At 42.6% G+C, this 23,435-nt stretch overlaps 1 protein-coding gene across 3 annotated transcripts in view; it reads right to left on the reverse strand.

The window, feature by feature from the left end:
- Positions 1-23,435, reverse strand: part of col12a1a (collagen, type XII, alpha 1a) — a 56,132-nt gene that overhangs the window by 13,988 nt on the left and 18,709 nt on the right. For 2 of the 3 annotated variants that reach the window (XM_080042012.1, XM_080042014.1), the window contains exons 18-51: positions 21,886-22,035; positions 21,653-21,772; positions 21,357-21,521; positions 21,114-21,260; positions 20,303-20,442; positions 19,240-19,369; positions 18,426-18,571; positions 17,743-17,872; positions 15,842-15,978; positions 14,607-14,736; positions 14,339-14,478; positions 14,071-14,203; positions 13,827-13,853; positions 12,831-12,970; positions 11,003-11,132; positions 10,183-10,322; positions 9,941-10,070; positions 7,815-7,957; positions 6,345-6,474; positions 6,070-6,212; positions 5,804-5,933; positions 5,077-5,196; positions 4,820-4,966; positions 4,552-4,668; positions 4,296-4,448; positions 4,092-4,166; positions 3,824-3,963; positions 3,550-3,673; positions 3,305-3,448; positions 2,870-3,034; positions 2,557-2,595; positions 2,267-2,405; positions 1,379-1,521; positions 960-1,069 (exon numbers count right to left, since the gene is read on the reverse strand). In XM_080042012.1, coding sequence (XP_079898138.1) covers positions 960-1,069; positions 1,379-1,521; positions 2,267-2,405; positions 2,557-2,595; positions 2,870-3,034; positions 3,305-3,448; positions 3,550-3,673; positions 3,824-3,963; positions 4,092-4,166; positions 4,296-4,448; positions 4,552-4,668; positions 4,820-4,966; positions 5,077-5,196; positions 5,804-5,933; positions 6,070-6,212; positions 6,345-6,474; positions 7,815-7,957; positions 9,941-10,070; positions 10,183-10,322; positions 11,003-11,132; positions 12,831-12,970; positions 13,827-13,853; positions 14,071-14,203; positions 14,339-14,478; positions 14,607-14,736; positions 15,842-15,978; positions 17,743-17,872; positions 18,426-18,571; positions 19,240-19,369; positions 20,303-20,442; positions 21,114-21,260; positions 21,357-21,521; positions 21,653-21,772; positions 21,886-22,035 — 4,397 coding nt within the window. The remainder of the gene's footprint in view (positions 1-959; positions 1,070-1,378; positions 1,522-2,266; positions 2,406-2,556; positions 2,596-2,869; positions 3,035-3,304; positions 3,449-3,549; positions 3,674-3,823; positions 3,964-4,091; positions 4,167-4,295; positions 4,449-4,551; positions 4,669-4,819; positions 4,967-5,076; positions 5,197-5,803; positions 5,934-6,069; positions 6,213-6,344; positions 6,475-7,814; positions 7,958-9,940; positions 10,071-10,182; positions 10,323-11,002; positions 11,133-12,830; positions 12,971-13,826; positions 13,854-14,070; positions 14,204-14,338; positions 14,479-14,606; positions 14,737-15,841; positions 15,979-17,742; positions 17,873-18,425; positions 18,572-19,239; positions 19,370-20,302; positions 20,443-21,113; positions 21,261-21,356; positions 21,522-21,652; positions 21,773-21,885; positions 22,036-23,435) is intronic. The other variant, XM_080042013.1, reaches the window with a different exon arrangement.

The raw sequence follows: 23,435 nt of genomic DNA on the forward strand, positions 1-23,435 counted from the left end.
TCAGTCTGTGATAACAGTGGTTTGGAGGCTTTTACAGGCTTTTGCCAAATCAAAGAACTTAACCCTGATGATGTCATCAGGCGTATCTCCCACTGGGCTTAAGTCTAACGAGAGAGATGCCATTGAGTTGCATAATGGTAAAGGATGCAAAACTTTAGAAGATTGACCCATAATAGGGAATACAATTCAGGATATCTTTTTCCCAGTTGCATAATCTTTTTTTAATGTGTCTCCCAAGTGCATACTAAATCACATGAGAGAACTCCTTTCAAGAAATACCATAAAGTCTGTTTATTTAGTGGGAGGGGAGAAAGCCCACTTTAGGTCCTACTTTCGAAATGTCCTGTGCCACTTTGAACCAAATTCAGGCAAAACCCAAATAAAAATTGATCCAGTCTGCTGTCTGGTGCTGCAGACTGGTTTGGAATTCCCTTAATAACTACCAGAGTAGTCTCCAGTCATGATGTGGTCAGACCTCCAGTTTGCACACCATGTTGGGTCATTGAGGTATCAGAATTTCCCTCCAACCTCTCCCTCAATGTATTTATAGCCTCCATGACAGATTTATCAATGTAATGGCCCACGGTAAAACACAAAAAAAAAAAAAAATTTAATGAGAAACCATAAAAAAGGCCCAAAGACCACTTTGACAGCCGACCAACACTAATATGGATGGCAGGTAACATGATACAGCTACATGCCATTGGCCGTTTGTCACAAAAGCTAATACAGCCAACTTAAACGAAGCATAAAAGTCACAGAGAGACATAAATAAAGACTTAAAATTATTTATGTGAAATGAAGTGAAAAGAATTAATACAATATTCTGTATGTTTAAGGATCTAAGAAGGATAATCCGCCCGCATTGGAGCACAAAAGAAAGACTATGTCCTATTAAATCCAAACTTTAATTGTATCACTATGTGGTCCTCTCTTAAAGAATCATGCATTGTTTTTACCTTGTGGAAGCTCCCATGGAAAACCCGCTTCACTTGCTCCTCATTAAACGTGGCTTTCTGGATCTCTCCCCGGGTGTCCTTGTTGTAGAATGCGATTGTTTTGCTGGAGGCTGGAAAAAAAAGAAAAGAGCCTTTGATGAATCCCTGACAGTGTGTTACCATGCGGTGGCACGCAAAGCACAGACAGAACTCCAGAGCAACACATGGCTGTAGAGAGGGATCAAGAGAGGGCTAGGAGAGCGTTGTCATTTGCCATCATGTCTGACAAAAAAACAGTTAACTTTGGCTTTCTGTAAATTGGGTAAGCGTGAGAAAGAAAGAAAGTGACTTAAGTTCTTAATAATGAGTGTACAGCTGTGTATATGTTGGTTCAGCTTCCCCCCTCCAAACCGAAGGCCAAAACAGGATGGGAGGCTTACGGTTGACGGTGATCCCGACCTCGGGGTTGTTGCCCTTGTCGGAAATCTGCCAGATATCAAAAGCCTCGGTGGGTGTGTCGGGCAGCAGGCGGAAGAGCAGGATGATGGTGTAAGATGGGGGAAGACCATCCGGATGGATCTCCCTGTTAGTGTTAAAAACATTGTGACATCGTGATGAGTCATGAGAGTGAACTGTGCCCTCATCCTACTAGCAGTATATAATATTGATGTTAGACATGAATACTAAGCATTTAATAAATCTTGCTACAATGATGCACATTCCAGTCTGTCAAATAGACTGTAAATAATGTTCAGTTTTTTCCGTCAGGCCTCGCAGAAATTGCCCACATATTGAAAGTATTTCCCATCTGTCGACTCCTTTGCTGCAGTTCCAAGTGTTTCCATTTGTGTGCATTAAGTCAATGGCTGTGCCCCATCATCACACAGGCACAAACTACGCATCATTATAAACATATTAACAAAGTATGCTGAACAGGTTCAGATCCTTGAGCAGCTCTGCAATTGCCTAACATCTCTTAAATGAGGTCTATTATGGAGACAAAGCTATTGACTCGGACGCAGGTGGGAGGAGAGCCGGGCCCAGGAACTTTTTAATTCCATGATTACGTTTTTTGTTCTTTTGTCCCTGTTACCGACTCATATTTCACAAGCTGCAACAACAAAAAGAGTTGTGGGCTTGTTGCCAAGGGGCACTGGGGAAAGCCCTCTGACTACAGAGGCTATTGAACATCATTAGAAATAATGACTTTGGGCTGGGCAAGATTATAGTGCACAGGAGATAAGGCCAATGGGCTAGGAAAATGCACACACGAGACTCAAACTCCCTTTGTTTGATACACACAAACACAGTTTAACCTCAGCTCTTACTTTGTGGGCTGGTTAAGGAAGGCATCCTTGTGCAGCCTGTAGCCAATGTAGCTGTTGAAGGAGCCTGGCTCCATGGACACGCCGTTCATGCCAGCGAATGTCCGGTCGGTGATGTTGAAATTCTCCAGCATTCTGAAGCCTGGAAGGGATAATAAGAACAAGAGTCATGTTGAGTGCATGGGAATATGAGTAGTGAAACCTTATTGTGGCACAGCATAAAAGCATTTGAGTAATGCCAAAAAGGGCTCTGTAGGGATTAGTTGATGTGTATGGTGATGCTGTATGCTTACCAGGTGTTGTGAACCCATCGATGTAGATGAGAGGGCAAGCTGAAACAGGACAAAAAAAAAAGTTGTAAAGGGCTGGAAAAACCGAGTAAGGCTTAGAGAAAGTGTTTTCTGATTTACTTGAGGGAAATGAACAAAGAGACATGCCCTTTTATGTTCCCTGGAAGTAGATCAGACAATGAGCTTCCTGTTACCTCCGCAGGTGCACCACTAAACAACCACAATAGAGTCAAAGTGAAGGAAGTTGTTTTCCTCTTGGAATGCAGACACACTAAACTACAATGGCGTTTTAATCATATATTAATGTCTGCCTTACTGGAAGTGGCAGTTTCACAGATGAAGGTGATCAGGTTGTCCTGGATCTTGGCAAAAGCGTCGTAGTCATCTACCACGAACACATGTCTCTCGCTGGGCTTGCTGCCGATAAGTCTCAACTCGGTCATGTCCACATCGGCCACTCCGACCACAAATACACTGTAGCCTATGGGGGCAAAAAACACACACACACACACACACACACACATGCAAAAACAACAAAGACCATTGTTACGCTTCCAATAACAGCAGGCAATTTCATCGTAGCAGTGGAAAATTACACAAGTTTATTAGATCAGGCACAAACTTTGGCTCCGAAGAAGGAAAATTCAAAACAGCACTGCACTGCTGCATACAGTATGTACTGTGCATACACAAAACAGACCAAAACACTAAACACATGACAACGATTTAGAAATTCCATAGATATACGGACCAGAATGCTGCAGTTTCTCTGCGCTCTTCTTCACGTCGTCCTGGGAGCGTCCATCGGTGACCACCACCAGCACCTTGGGGACATTCCTCCTCATGCCGCTGTCCGAGGTGAATACCTTCTCATACACATGTTTCAGAGCAACGCCTAGATGAAGGAGAGAAGACAGACAACATCAAATCTGTAGAATCCATCTTCATTCTCTGTTTGGTTCCTGCTTTTCTTTGAGTTTTTTTCCAGTGGCATACCTGTCTTTGTGTTGCCTCCTCTGTAGCGCACGTTCTGCAAAGCCGATATCACTACGCCCTTGTCGTGGTAGGTGTTCAGCTTGAACTCAGTCTTGGCGTCATCACTGTACTGGACAAATGAAACCTGTTCAAAGGGAACACACGATTAAATATATATTAAAACAGGTATCGACATAGAAAAATAAATTTTTCAATTCAAGCAATTGCATGTTTGTCTTGAGTAAATGTATGGTATGAGGTAAACATTCAAGACAGCACCAAAGTTTCAGCTGACCTGCATGCCTTTAGGGCTAATGATGTCAAAGGCTCCAGTCATGTCCTTGACAAACTGGATGACCTTGGCGAAGCTGTCGTCTCCAATACTCCAGGAGCCATCAATGAGGAAGACCACATCTGCCTTGGCACCTTTGCACACTGTGGCGCACGGACAACAATGTGAATTGTAAAACCTTAATCTTAGCTATGCCGTGATTGATTATTTATAGTTATTTTAAGCAATGAATAGTTTAGCAAACAGATGCAAACGTCCAAGCTGTCCTCACCATCCAGTGCAGGGGGGAATGTTGCCGGTGGAGGGGGGGTGGGAGGCTCGGTGGGCACCTCAGTGGGTTTGACCACTGCAAGACAAAAAAAAAAAAAAACGGGCACAACATTAAAAGTGGACACGAAGAAGAAGTGCAGGTTCCAGGAGCTTCAGTCCTCCCAAACTCTAAAGCATTAAACTGTCAAAGAGAATGCTTTCTTACATGTCCTCTCCTTCACGCTGACACCAGGTCCCTCCAGGTTGGGGGTTTGAGCGAACACCGTGGCGTTGTACAGAGTGTCGGGTGTCAAGCGATCAAAGCAGTATTTACTCTCTGAGCCTGTGACGGTGATCTCCTGAGCTCCACTCTTAGAGGCTGGAAGAGAGGAGAAAGACGAGAGTCCCGATTAATACAGATTCAGGTTCCGATGCAAAGTGTGATTCATTGAGGCCTTTAAAGTGTTCAGTGAAGCACTTACTGTCAAAGGGATAGACTTTGAGCCTGTAGGAGGTGGCTGCTCTGTGCGGGGCCCATCGGATGCAGAAGGTGTCGTAGCCGACATTGTAGGTGGTCAGGTCCGTAACGTTCAGGTACACTGAAGGATAAGCATTGTTCTCAGTACACATTCTTCTTGAAGAACAACGCCTTTTTTTTTGCAAGAAAAGGGCTTGGCAGTTTACCCTATTATGGTTTAATTGTGTGCGGATAAATCTGTCAAACAATAAATATATAATATTATAACTTACATGTGGTGCCTTGTCCAATCAGAGGTTCGCTGAGGCCTGTGTTGTACTGTGCCTGCACCTTCAGGTCGTAGGTGGTTCCAGGTTTCAGGTTATGCAGTTGGTGGGTGATCACGTCTCCAACCATCACCTCCACTGACTCATCAGAGCCTGGAAGCAGATATAATATATATTTTTTAAACCCCCGGGTTGGCTTACTTATATAAAAGTACACTATATCAAAACACATATTTTCCCGTATCGAAAGATCATGTCCATACCCTCAGGCTGATAGATAAGCTTGTAGCCGTTGACCTTGGAGGGGGCGGGGTCCCAGGACACTCTGAAGCGTGTGTACCACTCATCGGACACACGAAGGTTCCTGGGGCCGAGCATACCCACTGCGGGAAACAAGACAGGACAGTAAAGTCAATACAGGCCACGCTTCATAGCAACAGGTAGGAATTCCAAAGTATTAAGTGTTGCTCAACTGTCAGCATGGTAATTGCTTTATAATAGCTTTTGAATTATGTTATCTAGACGTGTAATCAAAAGGGGTAATAAATTGAACCACATCAGAGAACTTTCGGGTGGAAAAAATAAGCTGCCTCAAGGACCCAAGTAGTTTTACCTGTGTAATAGGGTTGCTTTTGTTTGAAAGGCAAAATTAGGCCAACACTGCGAGCATGAGATCTCTCTCACTGGAGTACAGCCAGTCCATAATTCTCTGGCAAAGGCTTTATGTGCTTTTGGCCTTGATGAAAAGTCAAGCATTTTCCCCTTATTACCCTTTCGCTACAGTGAGCCCAGGAGCCTAATCAATGGATCTGTCTATTTAATTTTTTTTGCAGTGGATTCCCCACTCTGGTGTGCGTGTGTGTGTGTGTGTGTGTGTGTGTGTGTGTGTGTGTGTGTGTGTGTGTGTGTGTGTGTGTGTCTACTATGAATCTGTCAGTTTGCTTATTTTCATGTCCATAGGTGATCTCTGCATCAGTATACTGCATATACCTGTACGTCCGGGTCCCTCCAGCTCTCCTCCTGGTCCATCAGCATAGATGGCAGTCACCTTGATATTATAAGGAGTGTCTGGATCCAGGTTCTGCAGGACCACGTTGTTTCTGTTCCCTGGTACTGTAGTCTACAAGACATATTGTGAGCATATTAGGGGATACAGTTGCATTAATATCTTGGATCAATGAGAGTTGATTTTTCGCTTAGTGCTTTGGTCAAGATCAAAGAAAGGCAATATATTCAGCCGTAACCAACAAGCTTACATATTCCTCAATGGGGTCTCCCGTGGTCTGTGCATAGGTGATGCGGTACTGTGTGACAGGGCCCTCGGCAGGTTCCCAGCTCACAGAGAGAGTAGTGGTGGTGGGGTCGTACACACGCAAGTTCCTTGGGCCACCACGGGGCACTGAGCAAGGTAAAAAAACAAGAGAGTTTGTTTGAACTGTACATTCCAAACATCTCAACGTCTCAGAATGAAATTTATCGTTTTTTCCTACTCAATGATGGTCTTTAAAGACACTGTCTTCTTTGTTCTTACATGTCTTTCCGGCGTCGCTGATGGCGGGTCCCTCGCCATCACTGTACAGGGCAACCACTCCAACATTGTAATCAGTGTCTGAGACCAGCTGCTGCAGCAGGGCCGTGGTCTGGGTCCCTGGTACCAGAATCTGCGTAGCGACACAAATCATGTCAGTGAAACTTGAGTTGTAAACTGATCAGTTCAATCAGAGGGTTGGGGTAAGAGGTGTACGGGCATGATGCACATTGCCTGCACAAAAAAAAAAAACCTTTTCCTGCCCCCTAAAACACAGCTGCTTGTGTCGTACACAACCTTTAACACCTCCCTTTTTACCCGGCAGCCGCTCGCAGTCAGCACTAAGTGAAAGCTAAAATAATTCTTTGATGTTTGACAGGCAGCACCGCTGTATAACCCAGTCGGACAGTGACAGCAGCTGATTGCATAGGGGCCACGTCCCCCTCACTCTCTCTCTCGCTCTCTATTAGTAGCTTAGTACCAAGGTAAGTGTCCGTGTAGGGCTCTGGCCTGAGGATCTTATAATAGGTCCATGGGATAACCTCTTTGAGTGAGTGAGGAAGGGGGGCGGGGGTTAGGGACAATCGTGTAGCTGCTTAGGGTGAAAAGGGAGAAACTGTGTGGTGAAGAAAGAGAGCAGGAATTGGTGAATCTGCCTACTTTCTCCACGTCATGTGTAATTGCAATAAGAACGTCCCGTCGTCTACTTAGTTTCTACTTCGATTATATTCCTCGTAGCCTGCTACCATCTCTCCCGGTCAAAGATTTACTGTGGTGCTTGGGAGCTGGTGTCACATTTGATGGTCCTGGCTGGAAAGCGGCACATTGCCACTGAAGCACATCATTGGGTTTGGCCACGGAAAAGGCCTTAAGCTGCCATAAGTGTGTTCACCAATAGGGATAAAGGAATAGTGCACCTCTATAAATTAACTGGCCAATGCCTCACACTTCAATCCTCTAAGAATTAATTAGTAAAGTTCCAGCGAATAAACAGTTCCTTAATGGGCTCACAGTTGCTGGAGAGCACTAAAGCTGCGGCATGAGGTAACACTTTTAAAGTTGCTTGGCACGTGAATATTTGGTGGCACATTGGTGGCAGATGCCACATACCGTGTAAAAAACGGCATTTAAGAATTTCTGCTTGAATGAACACAGTGGTGGTTAAAATCTTCAGTTGGCAGTAACTGCACACATGTACACTCACACGGACCATTTGGTGGACAGACTGATGTTTTATTTTAATGACAAGGCTGTTTCACTCCTGGTGACAAAAATTTCAATTGGTTGTGTCTTGAGTGTGCTGTATTTCTCTTATTTGTTATGAGGCCCTCAGTGTTTACATGTGTAGAATATATGATTTGGGGAAAAAAATTGCATTTGTATCTGTGGGTGGTGCTGTGCACCTATGTAAACATTCTTTATTTGTATGCATATGTGATATACTACACTTTTTCACAGGCCATAGAAACTCACCGACTCAGAGGGCTTGGCGCCATTCAGAGGAGAATAGACCACCCGGTACTGCTCGACAGGGCCTGTGGCAGCCTCCCAGCGAACGTTCAGAGAGTTGGTAGAAGGGTTGTAAACCTGGATGTTCTTGACGGGGCTACGCTCCACTGTGGCGGCCAGAATGAGGGTGGTTACAGGTGGAGACAGAGATAAGGAAGTGAAAAGGTTAGAGTGAGGGTCACGGTACAGGAAAGCAAATAGAGGGTACAAAGAGTAATGAGAGGAAGGTTAGACAGTGTTGATGGAGGGAGGTGAAAGGCCAGCAACGTAAGTGGTTTGTATAAATTGGGAAGATAGATGGAGAGAGTGGGACGAGATCAGGCAAAGGAGACAAAAACATAGAGTGTTTAGGTCATGTACTCATAAGTGGGGAATGGACAGAGGTTAGTAAATTACAGGCTGAAACCATAAATTACACATGAAGAAAACAAATCATTTTGTTATTCATGTTACATGTTATTTTAGCATTGCTAAGTTTTACATGATGTAGTTTCATGGGGGCTAATTAAAAGTGTTTAAATGACCCAAGTGAATAATCTTAACCATTGAAACTGTCATTCTGCTTTTGTCGTATTTAACATGTCCCAGACCAGTTTTGTGGACAGCCAGAACCGTCCAATGACTACATGAGAACATTTCAATAAAATGAGAACAGTGCTGCTAAGGATCCAACAGAAGCAAGTTGAAGACATCATTTAGCAATACTGCAATCAACAGGATACTTCCTGCCAGTGCGTTTAAGGTTAATGAAAAGGATGCACAATGAGTTTGTGAAGCCATGTGTGAAGGTTGCCTTCTTACAAACCAAAGCAGATGTGTAAGGGCTTTGTTCCACTTCCCATTATTACCCCATAAATTCGAGGGAAAAAAACACACTGGGCAAAACACAGTGAGAGGGCTTCCGTTCTTTAAAGTTTTCCAGACCAAACCCTGTTGCCTAGAAAGATTCTCTGGATTTTAAGCCACAATTAACACTCGATGACAAAGCAAAGTTAACTCAAATTATTGGAGCAGAGCCTTGCTTAAGTTGCACGAAAAGGAGAAAATAAAAATCCAGGTAGAGCAGTTTGAACAGAGGCAAAGTTACAAGGTTGGCAGTTAAAACACGCTTTCTATCAGTATGATCCGATATACTGTACATACTGTATGAGAGTTTGGTTAACATGTCCACTAAAAAGCCACAGAACATCAGGGACCATGGCCATGGAGGGGGAAATGGGGGTAACAGTAGCCGGAATGGAGCATGACCTTAGCCAAAGTGAGTTAAGAGCCATAAAACATATAATGCTCTCCATTCATTTCCAGCTCCCCCCTACTGTTTCTTTTTCCCAAAGGGGAGCCAATTACTTAAAATATCCCTTCCCCCATTCCCCCGGTCCCACCATTATCCTGACCACTACCCCTCACTCCAACCTATAAATGGACAATATTACGGTAAAAGACGGAGGAGACACCATTATAACTCTGCCAACCCGGAGGAATTCCTTCCTACACAATCACCCCGCAAAAAGCTGACTCATCCCCAGCTGAGATTGGTGGTTTGAAATTGTGGGAGAAGCTGGAAAAGTCTGTGTTACTCGACTTCGAAGTTCAAACTAAGCTGACTGAGCTCTACACTGTCGATTTAGTTTGTAGAATGTTTTAGCGTTACATTTTATCATGCAAGGTGTGAATTAAACTGTGCATTCAGTCACCTCTTGAAAAACAAAAGGCGTTTGATCTGTTTTGGCTTAGCTGGACAGGTTGTGGAAGGCCTTGGATGATGTTATGAAACAAATCAGTCATAAATGGCTGCCTTATTGAAGGTTCCTGACTTACAGTAACGGCAAGCCAGCAACCAGGGCCAGAGAGTTCATTCTGGAAGGACATGAATGGATTCCTGACTAAGGAGGGAAAAAAAATCCCACAGCCGTCATGCAGTAAGTCATCTTCAGAGGTCGTCCTCTTAGTCTGCGAGGGCTGTTCTAAAAGCCCTTTAGAAAACCCCTATTCCAAGATAGTCACCGCTGCTTCTTAAAAGCCCCTCATTAGATCACCACTTTAAATTGTGACCAACACCAATGATTATATGCATGCCGTGCAGTGCTTACATGTTTTGCCATTCTCAGAATTGCGTTGACCCTCTCCGGAGGGGTAGACGGGAACCACGGTAACAGTGTATACCGTATCAGACTGCAGGTTCTTCAGCACTGTGTTGACGGTGCTGCCTGATACCTGGGCCTGGAAAGAAGTGCACCAAGATAATTATTCCAGTTGGGCTGTGGCCACTACAGCTACTGTATGTCCTTAATGTGCTTATAATGAAGTGGTCCAATACTGTTTTCCAGCTTACCATTTCTTCTTCTCCTCCAGCTGCAGGGATATAGTAGATCCTATACTGACGGACGTTGCCCTCAGCAGGCTCCCACTGGACATTCAGGGTGCTTGTAGTGGGGTCAGTGACGCGCAGGTTCCTAACACCACCCAAAGGCTCTGGGGTAAGACAACGGTATGAAAGAGTGAATACTGCCCATATACCAAAATAACAACATTCTGAGCAGTCAAACTCAGACAGTGTCTAAAGCCTCTAATTAGGGGCTGCACGATGTATCGAAAATGTATCGTTATCGCAATATCAACCTTTGAGGTATATGTAATGCAAAGTCTGCTTGGACTGCAATAAATGGTAGCCTATTGCACGTGCCATTCATTCACGCTCTACATGTAAATATATTTACGCCAAACAGATGTAGGCTACAAGAAAAAAAGTTGTAAAGGGGGGCATGGAGATGTTTTGATTAAGTGATGAATAAATAAAACAATAAAACCATGTTGTTGGAATGGAATTAAAACAGTACATTTATTTTTATTTTTTTCAGTGTCTGCAATGGCTACTTATTGTCTGGGTTGTATGTTGACAGTGAACTCAAAGAGGAAAGTAATTTACACTGTATATTTAAGTGGTTGTTCATTAATCACAAGTGATATCGCCATAACGATATTTAACAATGTTATTGCATATCGCAAGTTTCCCTGATATCATGCAACCCTAGCTCTAATGCTCTGAGAGAATGTATATGCTTGACATACAGTATAAGACTTTACACATATTACATATATTATAGGTGTCACTGTTATTACTTAGAGAGCACCCAAAATGGAGGACAACTTACTGGTCTTTCCACGACCGTTCAGATCTGTGCTGACTCCTCTGGCGTAGACCGCCTGCACGCTGATGGAGTATTCAGTGTCGGGGGTCAGCTTGGGAAGCAGGACAGTAGTTTTCTTCCCTCCCACCTGGGTCTGGTTGGGGAACAATAAAAGTTAGATAACTTGGCTTATATTTTAGAGTTTAAGTTTCAGCTACTTAAAAACAACTTCAGCAAAACTCAACTAGGCTACTCATTCTCAAAAACCATTTGCATTTTCTACTGAATACTTTTTGTCCCACTATAGCCTTAAACAGCCCGTAGCAAATGGGGAAAGGGTATATGATCTGTTTCTAGTATGGGATAAAGAGTTTAACAATTCTTCGTGGGTGCCTTAAATTTATGTCAATAACCCAGTGGAAAGAATTCCACCTGAAAATCTACTAGAATGTCAACATTTCAGGGGAGGAATGTTTTTAGTGTTCTTGGACATGGTTAACAGACAGCATGCCAAGGTAAACCTGTACGCTGATTGCCGAAACAGTCGGATGTGCTGTCAAACAGTCTTGACTTTTGATGAATTTATTACGTTACTTGTGGCTGAAACTATAAGGAGTGAGGACATACAGTAACTGTAAATGAGCGGGGAGATTGTGTTTGCGTGTGGATTTATGTATGGTAATGTATACTCTGGTGCTTTCACGTGCGGTTTAATTCTTTGTTGATTCCTTTAATCACTGTGCAGCTCTATCTTTCAACCAACTGGCGAAATCTTCTACCAGCCAAGAAAAAGAAAACAGTGGGGCAGACATTAAATCATTTGGCGCGTGTAGTTCCCTTGAACACAAGTGCAAATGTGTGTCAGACAGAAAAACTGACTTGTTGTCCCAGGAGAAATAACACTAACTCCCTTGGCTAGCTTCTTTTCCTGAAAGTGAACCAACATGACTTGGCTGACGGTATCTTATTATCTTCCCGGTTTCCATCAACATCTCAAGGTGATATCAGACAATCAGTGCATCTACATTTCTTCAAATACTAAGGAAGAGAACATTCCATCTTGTGTTAAAAGCGAAACAAATGGTCAAAAAAATTACTAATGTAACACAAGCTGTACTGAAGATGAATTATGTACAAAACATCTTACAGGGTAGATTATAGGATTTTTTTTTTTGCTTAAACATGCCTTCTCTAAAATGAAAAATGTGTTCACTATCTCGCCATAGTATGTGTTGTGAACTTCTTCTACAATTTGCTATCTCTCTCAAGCAACTCCTCACTGCTCATACATGCCAAGTAGCGAGAATGAAATATTATCTCCAAAGTGGGTTGGAACATTTACATTGGTCTAAGAAGACAGTCTTTCTTTGGCCTTGTGCATGAGTACCGTATCTATGGAGAAGCTGAATTTAGCCCACATCGATCCAGCTTTTGAGTCGCCCCTGTCGAAGCAATGAGGAATGTCTGACACCAAATTGAAAGTGTATTACAAAAAAGTCTTTTGCACATTCAGTGCGGCAGCCAAGAATGCGTGACTGGCGGGTGAGAGTGTGCAAGCTGAGAAATAGTCTTAGAAAACTAGGAAGGCTTTTGTCTACATTAATCCTGCTATGTCCAAACAGCAGATTAAGAGATTTGCCTTAGAATAAACCAAAAATCACGTATTATTAGTGAGACATTCACACAAACCACATGTTTGTTGAGTCATGGTAGTACTATACTATTGGACTATCGCAATAAAAGCTATTTGAAAATTACTTATGTTGATTTTAGGAAGCGTGATAGCTACAGAAAGCAGTGTGAACACACTCTGTGTTGTGTGTATGGTGTGTCAGTCTGTTGTGTGACTTACTGTCTGGCTCTTGCCTCCAGCTGTAGGCACGTAAGTGATCTTGTAGTTCTGGACTTTGCCCGAAACTGGATTCCACCTGGCATTCATACTGGTGGTGGTTTCGTTGAATACAACCAAGTCGGTGGGAGGTGCATTAGGTGCTGGAAAGCGCGCATGCACACATATCACAGTTACAAAAATGGCAAAATGTGCGTTATATGTAGAAAGAGCACTTTTTTCATAGATTCCCTTGAATATATCTTTTAAAGACACAGTCCTTGATATTTTGGTCAGTCAGCTAATGTCTTTTCTAAGTCTTGAATGACTCTTTTGTCATAAAAATATCAGTTAATTTAATTCTAGTTAATGCACTTATTTTCATTTATGCTAAAACAAAGGTCTACTAGTGATTTGTATCAAGGATTGCAGCTTTAAAGAAGAAAAGACAACACTGTGCTTTTGTCTTTTCTGAAGCAGGAATGGGTTATCTCAAACAGCAATGGATTGATGAAAATATGATAATGGTTAACTGGCAAATGCATGGATTAATGCAATGGATGGATGGATGATTGAATGGATGGATGAATAGATGAATAGATGGATGGATGGATGGATTGATGGATAGATGAATGAATGAACAGATGACGGATGATGGAATGGGCTTCAAAAAACAAGGATTCACATCCCTGTTTTGCAAGTCATGCATAGTTGAAACCCATCTTCGGCCATGTCATTTGGCATTTGAATGCTTAAAATCGAATTCATAAAAAGCCATGGGGTGAACAGCATGACAGTGGTACTGACAAAGACAGACAAACAGATGATACAACCAACTGTGTCAGCTGCAGCACAGCAACACAGGAGTGGTGGATGGGTTAAAGGGCCTTGCTTGATGATGAAATGAATGATGGTTGCCCAATGAACAAAAATGCTGATGACTGGTGGTTGAAGTAATAAAACATGCTTTCATCACGTGAAATAAAAAGCATCCTCTCGCGTTACCATAAACATACTTACATGGTCTACTACCACCTTGCTTGGTCACTATAGAGGCAAAAATAGAAAGGTATAATGGACATACCCTTTCGCTTAACATTTCACTCAGCACATTTCTTAAAGGCACATTTACAAGGTCAATCACTGGTCTCTAGCGTTTGGTCGCAATCCGACAGATGTTCTGTCGAGCAACTTGGGCAAAACAGAGTTAACTAAAGATATTTGTTAAGTCGTCATCGCAGCGCTGCAGGGGTGTGCATCTTACATGTCCTCTCAGTGCCCAATAGATCCTCGCTCTCTGATTCGTCTGGATAGATGGCGGTGACGGACACATCGTAGGGCGTGTCTGGCTCCAGGTTCTCCAGAAGGTGGGATGTCTCGTCACTGTTCAGAATGGACTGATGAGGAAAACACAAACACAGATGATGCCTTCACTGGAGGTCTTTCTCAAAGCATCGCCAATCTGCTTTCTGTTGGGACCTGCATGAATTTTTTAGAAATGTAAACATCTTGGACAGCTGGTTTTCTCTTACGTATTGGAAGTTGGATTCTCCCTTCTTAGTCCAGCCAATGCGGTACAGGGCAACGTCCGGGGCTCCGTGCTCCCAGTGAGCTATGAAGCTGGTCTGGGTGACGTCTGTGAATCGCAGGCCCTTTGGGGCAGGAACCACATCTACAGGGTAAAGGAAGAGCAAGTTAGGTGGGATCTGTATCTCAGTGAGAAGCAGGTAAACAGGGCCAAGTGCAAATGCACAATTTCATCCACAATGTCATAATGTCAATGACAATTTTCATTCTTACCCGTGATTCCCTCTCCCAACATCGTCTGACCGGGTCCTTCGTCATAAATGGGAGTGACAGCGAGCTCATACTCAGTCTGGGACATCAGGTTGTCCAATTCTTTGGTGGTCACATCTCCTGGCACTTCCAGCTTCAGAGCAATCAAACACACATGTCAAATTGTATTACACAGAATCAATCGTGCAAATAAGTAGAGCTTTGCGATTTATGTTTGAAAAGTAAAAAGAACTTTAAATGTTTTGTTTTCTCTTCGGCCAACTTCTGCCAAGTCTTGTGCAACTTTAATTCCGTTCAGAGCACGACGAGCTTCCAGGCAAACTGGCGACTGCTGGAATGTGGCCCTAATAATACTAGCATGAAACTTGACCTGTAAATCTTTGCCCACTTCCAGAGGAAAATGGGAACAAATAGGACACGAAACAAACAACCAAGAGCAAAGCAATTGGACTAAACAACTGGAGTACTTCTGTGAAACACCATGCTGGTTGTATTTATCATGATTCCATTACGTTTTACTAGCTCATTCTCAAGAAATGTAATTTAAGAGATTAATTCTGAACACCTGTTAGCTTGAATAGCTGCTGCTTCTCTGATCTTTCTCATTTAGTTTTTTGAGTGGCATACATTCATTTATTTGGCTCTGTTAAATAATCCACAAGGTCGAACATGAAATTCTGATACTTTCTGGGCAGTAAGCTCTTCCTCCCCACGCACTGCTTTTTTTTGACAATCACATCCTCAGGGCCAAGCGTCACTTTCACATGTGTGTTTCCATCAGAGGAGCTTTGAAGATCACCTACCATGGATTTATGGCTAAGGAAGTAGAAAACGGTAGACCACAGATTATGTTGCCTGTAGCCCAAGAACTCCCCCAAAGGGGACATGCAGCCATAAAGCATTCGTCAATTCCTGCAGGACCCAAACCACCCTTTAAACCCCGCAAAACCATGTTCTGATAGTTCCGTAGTTTTTCATTGGACTCTGAAACATCCCCCTAAAGTCCACCCCAACCAGCTGCAGGCTCCATTATGTGATCTAAGCCAATAGTATTGAGGGATCGGTTGAAAATATCCGTATAAGTGCATCACCATCAAACCATAATGGCTCAAACAGACAACAGGCAATGCAAGTTTGTAAGAAAAGCATGATAGCATAGGATTGGTAAAAACATAACATAAACATATCTTGCTTGCATGTATGCTATGGTTTCATTTAGGCAAGAACACAAAACTCACTTCTTTAGCATCTCCTGACTCTGGCTTGTAGGTGAGGAGGTACTTGCGAACAGGAGCAGGAGCAGCGTCCCAAATAAGCCTCATGGAGCTGTGGGTGATGTCACGGACCTTCAGTTCACCCGCAGGTGGCAGGGGCACTGAACAAGGGGTTTGGGTTTCATGTTAGTTTCAGGACTGGATTGTAGTTAAGCATTAATGAAGACAATGTTGCGTCCAAAGTGGCCCCTATAGAACTACTGTTAAATACCAAACTTAATACAGGTCACATACAGCTTTTTGAGAGTAAAATGTAAGGACTATTCAGCATTTATCAGTAAAATGTAAGGTTATTTATATAATGTATATTAATAATCACCTAATAAAGCTATTAAAGACACACAAATGTATTTTTCATAAAAATATGAATATGAAAAAGGACTAAAATCCAACTTAAAGAGGTGTGTCCTTGTATGATATAGGGGAGAACGGGGGAATCTGAGGCATCGGGTAATGTGAGCCACCCCCTGTATCTAGGCAACGGAAAACATTTGTGGTCATGTGAGATATATGTTTTCAAGCCCCTCTCATTTCCCCATGGCCCTGAAAGAGTGGACCTCATGGTGCTGTGGTAAGCATGTTTTTTTCACCAAAATAGGTATTTTGCATGTAAAAGTAAATGTTCTTGCTGTCAACTTAATCAACTGTTGTGCCAAAGCAAATGTATTCACGTAGAAACACGTCTATCATACGTGTTGATGAACTACCAAAATATGAAACCATGTGATGCTGATAACTGAAGATTAGCCTGAAATGCTAAAAGAGGTAGTTTTTTCTCAAATTGTGGTGGTGGGGGAAAGTGAGCCAAATGCTGTGGGGGAAAGTGAGCCACTGTCTCACTTTACCCCACCATGAGGCACAAGTTAAGTTTAGTCTTAAACAGATTTTAATGTAATATTACATGACATATGTTTTATTTTAATGTCATACACATTGTAGAAAAGCCATCATGCCAAGGAAATACACCAGGAAGACGACCTGGGGCAACCACACAGAAAGAGCATCTTCTCATCTTTCCCTGTAACCTTCAGGGCTGGAATGTAGAGTAGGCCTAGTTGTAGAGTATGACAGGCTGATGTTATAATCCAGTTGGGTCTTCTCCTGTGTTCTGAGTCCCAGGCTGTTCTCGCTGGTTCTGATTTTCCTATGCTTTGACCCCCAGACACTAGCTGGCTCTAAGGGTCCTGTGTTCTGACCCCCAGACTGTGTTCTAATCTAACTGGTTCTATCTTTCATTTGAATCTTATTAAAACCTTTTGAATTATAATATGTTGTATTTGATTTTGTATTTTGTTCAGAGTTACTTTCAAGTGTTTAGAAAATTTGCTTTGCTTAATTGACCAAACCCCATCATTCTTTTACTAGTCCGACATTAGTTCTGGAATGTGTGGCTAGCTTTCAGGATTCTTACTGTTACAATATGTGTTGTTATGGTAGTTTCAGAGTGGAAAAAGTAAGTGGATCAGTTTACCCCACAGCTGGGGTAAAGTGAGCCACATGACAACTTTTTTTAAACATATTTTCACTGCCCTTTGTCTTGAAAAAATTCTTCTAATGCCCATTTCTAGGAAACATCCTGAATTAATGGGAAATGTGTACATTTGAGTGATAAATCATTTTAGCTCGCTTAAAGGGGAGCAAATGTAAAAAGTGGCTCGGATTACCCCGTTCTCCCCTACTGTACATTTCTAGGGATGAGAGCTTTTTTTCTTTTTTTCCCAAAAATATTTGTTAAGAATAAATGAATTACACATGATCAATCACAATTCTACAGTGCCACATGAGTTATTGAAACTTTTTTTTGGGTAAACTAGACAGTATTTCATTGACGATACAAAAGTCAGTCTAATCAATGGGCTACATACGGGTGACTCCTTGCTCTGTCAGTGGTCCACTAGCCGACTCTCCATGCAGGGCCAAGATGGAGATTGTGTAGGCCGTGTTGGGGAGTAACTTGACCAGCTGGACGTCAGTTGTATCCTCTCTCACTCTCATCTGCAAGGGGAGCAGAACAAACAAAACAACCTTGGGTCAGAGGGGAAGTAGATGACAAGGAATCCTCTATGACATAGATGAAGACATTTGGATTGTAATAACAGTGGGAGGGATATTTCCACATAACATCTGCAGATTCCGGCGATGACCCACTGGATTTGACACCTCATGAGCGGATTATGATGTTCCCTTGGCAGAGTGAGCTCATGGTGCATCCACCCCTCTGTGACTAACAACGTTGCTCTGTATTTTGGCATTTGCTGAACGGAGAGGAAAACACTGGTGGCTTTGTGGAATGTCATTTCAGTGTGTGACATCTGTATATTGTCAAGAACGGCTGACGATAGGTTCAAGTGTTTGGTTGCTTCCAGTGTTAAGCAAATAATTGTTAGGGGCATATGAGAATTGTGTGATCGTGTCCACCCTTAAACACATGTGCATGTGTTCATTTTTCCTCATCTAATTCTTTTAAAACCACAGCTGATTGGCTGAAAGCCTTTCCGTTCGGTCACGCTGTGTTTTCAAGTTTTTTTTTTCCGGGAATTTCTCTTACCTCCTGCTCGACGGTGGGCTGAGTGGCGTTGATTGCGCTGTAGAGCAGCATGTAGCCAGTAGCGCCCGCCGCCGCCTCCCATCTCACCCGCATGGTCGTCGTCTGCTCGTCATAAATGTCCATTCTGCTTACAGCACTCAGGGGCACTAGATACCAACAGGCAATGATGTTAATGGCCACACTGCGCAATCTCAACAATCTGGGTCGTTTTATGTTCTTTTATAGATACTATACAACACTATTAAAGTCTCTGCTACTCCAGAAATAACCAATAAAACAGCAATTAACAACATCTTAAAAGAAACAAAGAAAGAAGTCAAAATGGCACTTGAACCCTGTGTAATTCTGTTAATTGCCTTTGAATTTCCATCTAATTAAAATTTACTACTGCTATCTTTTTGCAGCCACATATGGGATTATAAACAAAACCAAGATATATACATTTCCTTTGAACATTTAATTAATGGATTCACAGTCGCGGAGTTCATTCAGTTTGTATACAACAAAGATATTCAGAGTTGAGGGCTGACTTAAATGGAAGCTCCTGTTCATACAAACGAAAGCAGGGGGTTCAAGAGTCTGCTGAAATTCAAACTGTTGCCTTGAAGACCCCTTGGTGAGAAATTCCCATATTTAAGGGTAAGCTTCTGTTAAACAAGTTCAAGATATTATGGTCACATCTACGGTCAATAATCGAAGATCAGTTGGACACTTTGAGTAGGTCTAGTTAAGTTTGTTTACTTTCTCAATAACAACTATTACCTAATATGGCGTTGATACTGGGGCCTAAATGTAAACCAAAGTGAACACATACGTGTGGTCTCAGTTCCTTCAAGAGGCTCACTGCTGTCCTCTCCGATCACTGAGTAGACGTTGACAATGTACTCAGTCAGAGGGTTGAGGCCCTGGAGAACCACCGTGGTCTGAGTACCATCCACCATCACCTAATACAGACAAGATAGTTAGTAGATCGAAGCGGAAGGAGTCATCTGTAAGAGTCCTGAATATCTCCCTATAAAACTATATCAACTTTCTGAAAATATCATGGAACATTACTTCATTAAAATTTGAGCGACTGTAACGAAACAAATTTCCCCCGGGGATCAATAAAGTATTTCTGATTCTGATTCATTTATACATGCATGACAAAATATTGTGCAGTCTCATATGGTACAGTGGTACGTTTGAAAGAAAGATGGCATATGTGTGGTGGGGGTGATAATCAAATTAGAAGCATAGCAATCTAAATCTGTATCTGTTCCATGGATTGGCTTTTGTAAAACTTTCCAATAAAAATAAAATGAAAATAAATTCCTCTGCCAATTTTTTTTGTGGACTAAATCTCAGCATGTGCTTCACTTCCAGATCCATAAACAACAATAAAAACCTCATCTGCTATACTTCCTATTAAACTAAAACCAAGGGAGCCGGACAAAAACAAACATCCTCCTACTTGTAATGAGACTCAGACACTCAAAAATGCATCTATTCCGCACACTATGTAGCCAGCACCCTGCCGGCCAACACTGCTATCACTCAAGAAGTCGTTATTTGCTTTCTCTGATCCTCTAAACTGAGAGCTGTATATTTTTGTTTCTTTTGCCCTGTGTCGGATCGTACTGTAATTAGACAACCAAACGGAGGCCAACACAAACAGGAGCCTGAAAATAGAAGGTCTACAGTAAGTGGAGTTTCCCATTAGTCTCAGGAAACAGTTGGTCAGGAGGACACATTGAAGCCAACAATAACGTCAACTCCCACACAGAGAGAGGCACTACGCCTCCTGCAATTCTACAGAATGTAATTTAATTACAAGCAATAAGACACGTTCGCCTCGCAGTGCATTATTGTATGTGGCAATCAAGGCTCCAATCTACCTGTTCTGGGAGTCCTGTCAAAGTCATGTACTCCACGCGGTATTTCTCCACCGGGCCATCGGGGGCGTCCCAGGTGGCACGGAAGGACTGGTGAGTCACCTCTGATGTCACCAGGCCAGTGGGAGCATCTGGTGCACCTCCTATTCAATATAACAAACAAAAGAAAAAAAACTGCAGTATGGGCCAAAAAGTGAATGTTAAACTTGGTCATGCAAAAGTATATCTGATTACTTTTCTACCTTTAATGCCTTAGGTGGCAATCACTGATTTAGAATAAATCATTATAAAGTAATTAAGTAAAGGGGATCATTATTTGATATTCACGAAGGAGTGGGGTAAACAACTGGGTATGGCAATGGATGAAAGCACAATTATTTAGTAACAAGCCCTAACAGAACCTTGTACACGCCCCAGTAGTTAAACTGTGAGACTTTGAAGACACATCCTCCCCAAAGGAGTTCCCCTACGGTATCCAATGGCAGCTCTTTAATTTGATTAAGGCTGAGAAGATTTTCCTATCCCCGGGTGTCAGAAAGAATATTAAGGGTAGAGGAAAGTAATAGATCTGCAATATTTTACAAGAGCTTGGCTGGTTATTGGCTTCTAGTGTTGCCTTCCATGGTGGTCCACACATGTAGCTGTCTGTGTGAGTGTGGGGGATGCTATACACTATGTTTATATTCATTCAAATGTCTGGGAAAAAAGCACTTTGTGAAGTAGAGGGCTTTCCAATTCAGAGTACAGTTCGTCAGCATGCCTTGGTTTTGATTGGGTAGGCCTAGTGCAAACTCTGAACTGAACTCATATGTACCTGGTCCCTTAACACTGTTACAGAGGTTATCAGTCACACTGTTAACAATGTCCAACAGGAAGGAGAAGTCTGCCACATTGTACATGTGAATGGTATCCGGATCGGTGGCAATGGACCTCAGCTCATTCTCATCAGCATTTTTCACACCTGAAGAGCAATAAGGAAGACAATAGTTATTGGCACTTCGACACTGAGCCAATTTCACCTGTGAGTTTGTGCAGGCAAAACAAGAGCGCAGCTTACCAATGGCGTAGAGCTCGATGCCACTACCACGCAAGCTTTCAGAGTTGGCGATGACGTCGTCCTGGGATTTGCCATCAGTGACCAACACGCCGATCTTTCTGGCTTTGGGCCGCATCCCGACATTCTCTTTGAAATTGTTCTGGAGGATGTAATTCAGAGCCAGACCTGCAGCAAGGACATTAAATGTTTTACATTTTTTTTCATCCTGATAGATGCACAACACAAAATGTACTGCTGTTCTTACAGAAAGTGGCATTGCACAGATCGCAAGACATTCAAAGCAAAGATTCAAGTACCAGTCAGGGTGTTTCCTCCTTTGTAGGGAAGGTTAGCCACAGCTTCCAGGAGAGAATCCCGAGTTCGATGAGTATTCAAGTGCCATTCGGTCTTTGGGTCTCCACTGTACTGAGCGAGACCTGAAGACAACAACGAACAAAAAAAATTAGTTATGCCAACGCAGAGTGACTTTTTTTTGTTTTATTAGTAATAATCAGTCCACTGTTACTGCGAAGATTCTGGCATGACCCACCGATTTGTACTCTCTCTGGGCCGATCTCAAAGACTCCCACCATACGAGCAATGAAGGCACGAATGGTCTTGAAGTTGAGACGTCCGATACTCCAGGAGCCATCCACCAGCACCACGATGTCAGCCTGTGCATTGGTCTTGCACTTCACATCTGAGAGGGTGAAATGTCAAATGAGACTACAGAAGAGAAGCCCATGTTCCACTACCGTGTACACAAGGCATAACGATGTAAGAGGTGTTCAAAGAGGTGTGAGAGGTGAAGGAAAGAAGGAGAGAAGACTTCCATGACCTGACATACAATTTGGCATTGAGCCAAACTAAAGAACATCAAAACATTCCCCAAGGTGCTAGACAAACAACATACAGTATTCACAAGCAAGCAGTAAAACATTACATCTTTTCCTGTTTTTCTGAGGATTTCTTTCCTCAGAAAATATCAGGGAACTTTTTTATTTTCCAGGTGTTATAATTATTATCTTCTTGTCTTGTGGCATGTTGAGGCAGCATGTTGAGTCGTTTCTTTTTGGATCCGTGAGTCCCAGGGGCAAATCATAGGAGAACGCCCTTAATGGCCTGTGACATATGAAAGGCCTCCACTGGAGAGATTACTGTGCCCTCCAGAGCGGCAAAGTAATATTCACAAACCACCTGAGAGATGACAAGGGTCCTCGGCACTTACAAGGAGGGCCACAGATGTGCATTGGAGAAAGTGCAGATGTTGCACTAACTGCCACTGTCTGCAACTAAAAAACAGGTTACATATTTGATTTACAGATTGGTCCACAAGAAAGGCGGCTGTCAAGCAAGAACACAGAGAAAGCCTGCCAAGGTACAAAGACATGTCTGCTCGTTCACAAACAGAGGTATTTCGACCAAAAAAGAAAGAACGAAAGAATTATATCTGACATTTAAATGTCAAAAAGGGAAGATTGTGGTGTATTGCGGTGAAAATGTATGTTCAGATGTCTGTTTTAAAATTGTTAATTAAGACAAGGAATGTACACACACCCACAATTTTCTTTGCCCTGCAGCTCCAGGGGCTTGTTGAGAACTGACCTGCAGTGTTATGGTACAGTGAAAAGATAGATTCTCTCGCGTCTTTCTAATTTTTCCTTCTGGAGCTGGGAGCTGTCACTGGATCTGCTTGCTTATCATGACCCGGACTTGCAGCTGTGCGGTCAAGCCGACTTTCAAAGTTCCTTTCCAGCAAACACAACATTTTCCCTCTTCTCACACTTACTGCCTGCCGCGCTCTGACTCACAAGCTAGTAAAAAATCCTTTCATGACTGCAAAAAGATTATACGCGTAAGGCTCAGATCGACACTGGCTGTAGTCGGACTGGAAATAAAAAAGCGGAAGCCCAAAGTGACACAATTAGGAATGCGAGAAAAAGGGCAGACACACGGATTAGCCATTACATCTGTTGTTTTGTTGAGACAATTAGCTTTGAGGAAAGGCATTTAGAGGAACTCTTCAGCTTTTATGGGGCATGGGGTCTGGAGTGCATTTGCCTGAGCAAAGATTTACTATGTTATACAATCCATTGTTTG

This window comes from Ammodytes marinus (assembly GCF_949987685.1).
Source record: "Ammodytes marinus genome assembly, chromosome: 15".
Classification (NCBI taxonomy): domain Eukaryota; kingdom Metazoa; phylum Chordata; class Actinopteri; order Uranoscopiformes; family Ammodytidae; genus Ammodytes; species Ammodytes marinus.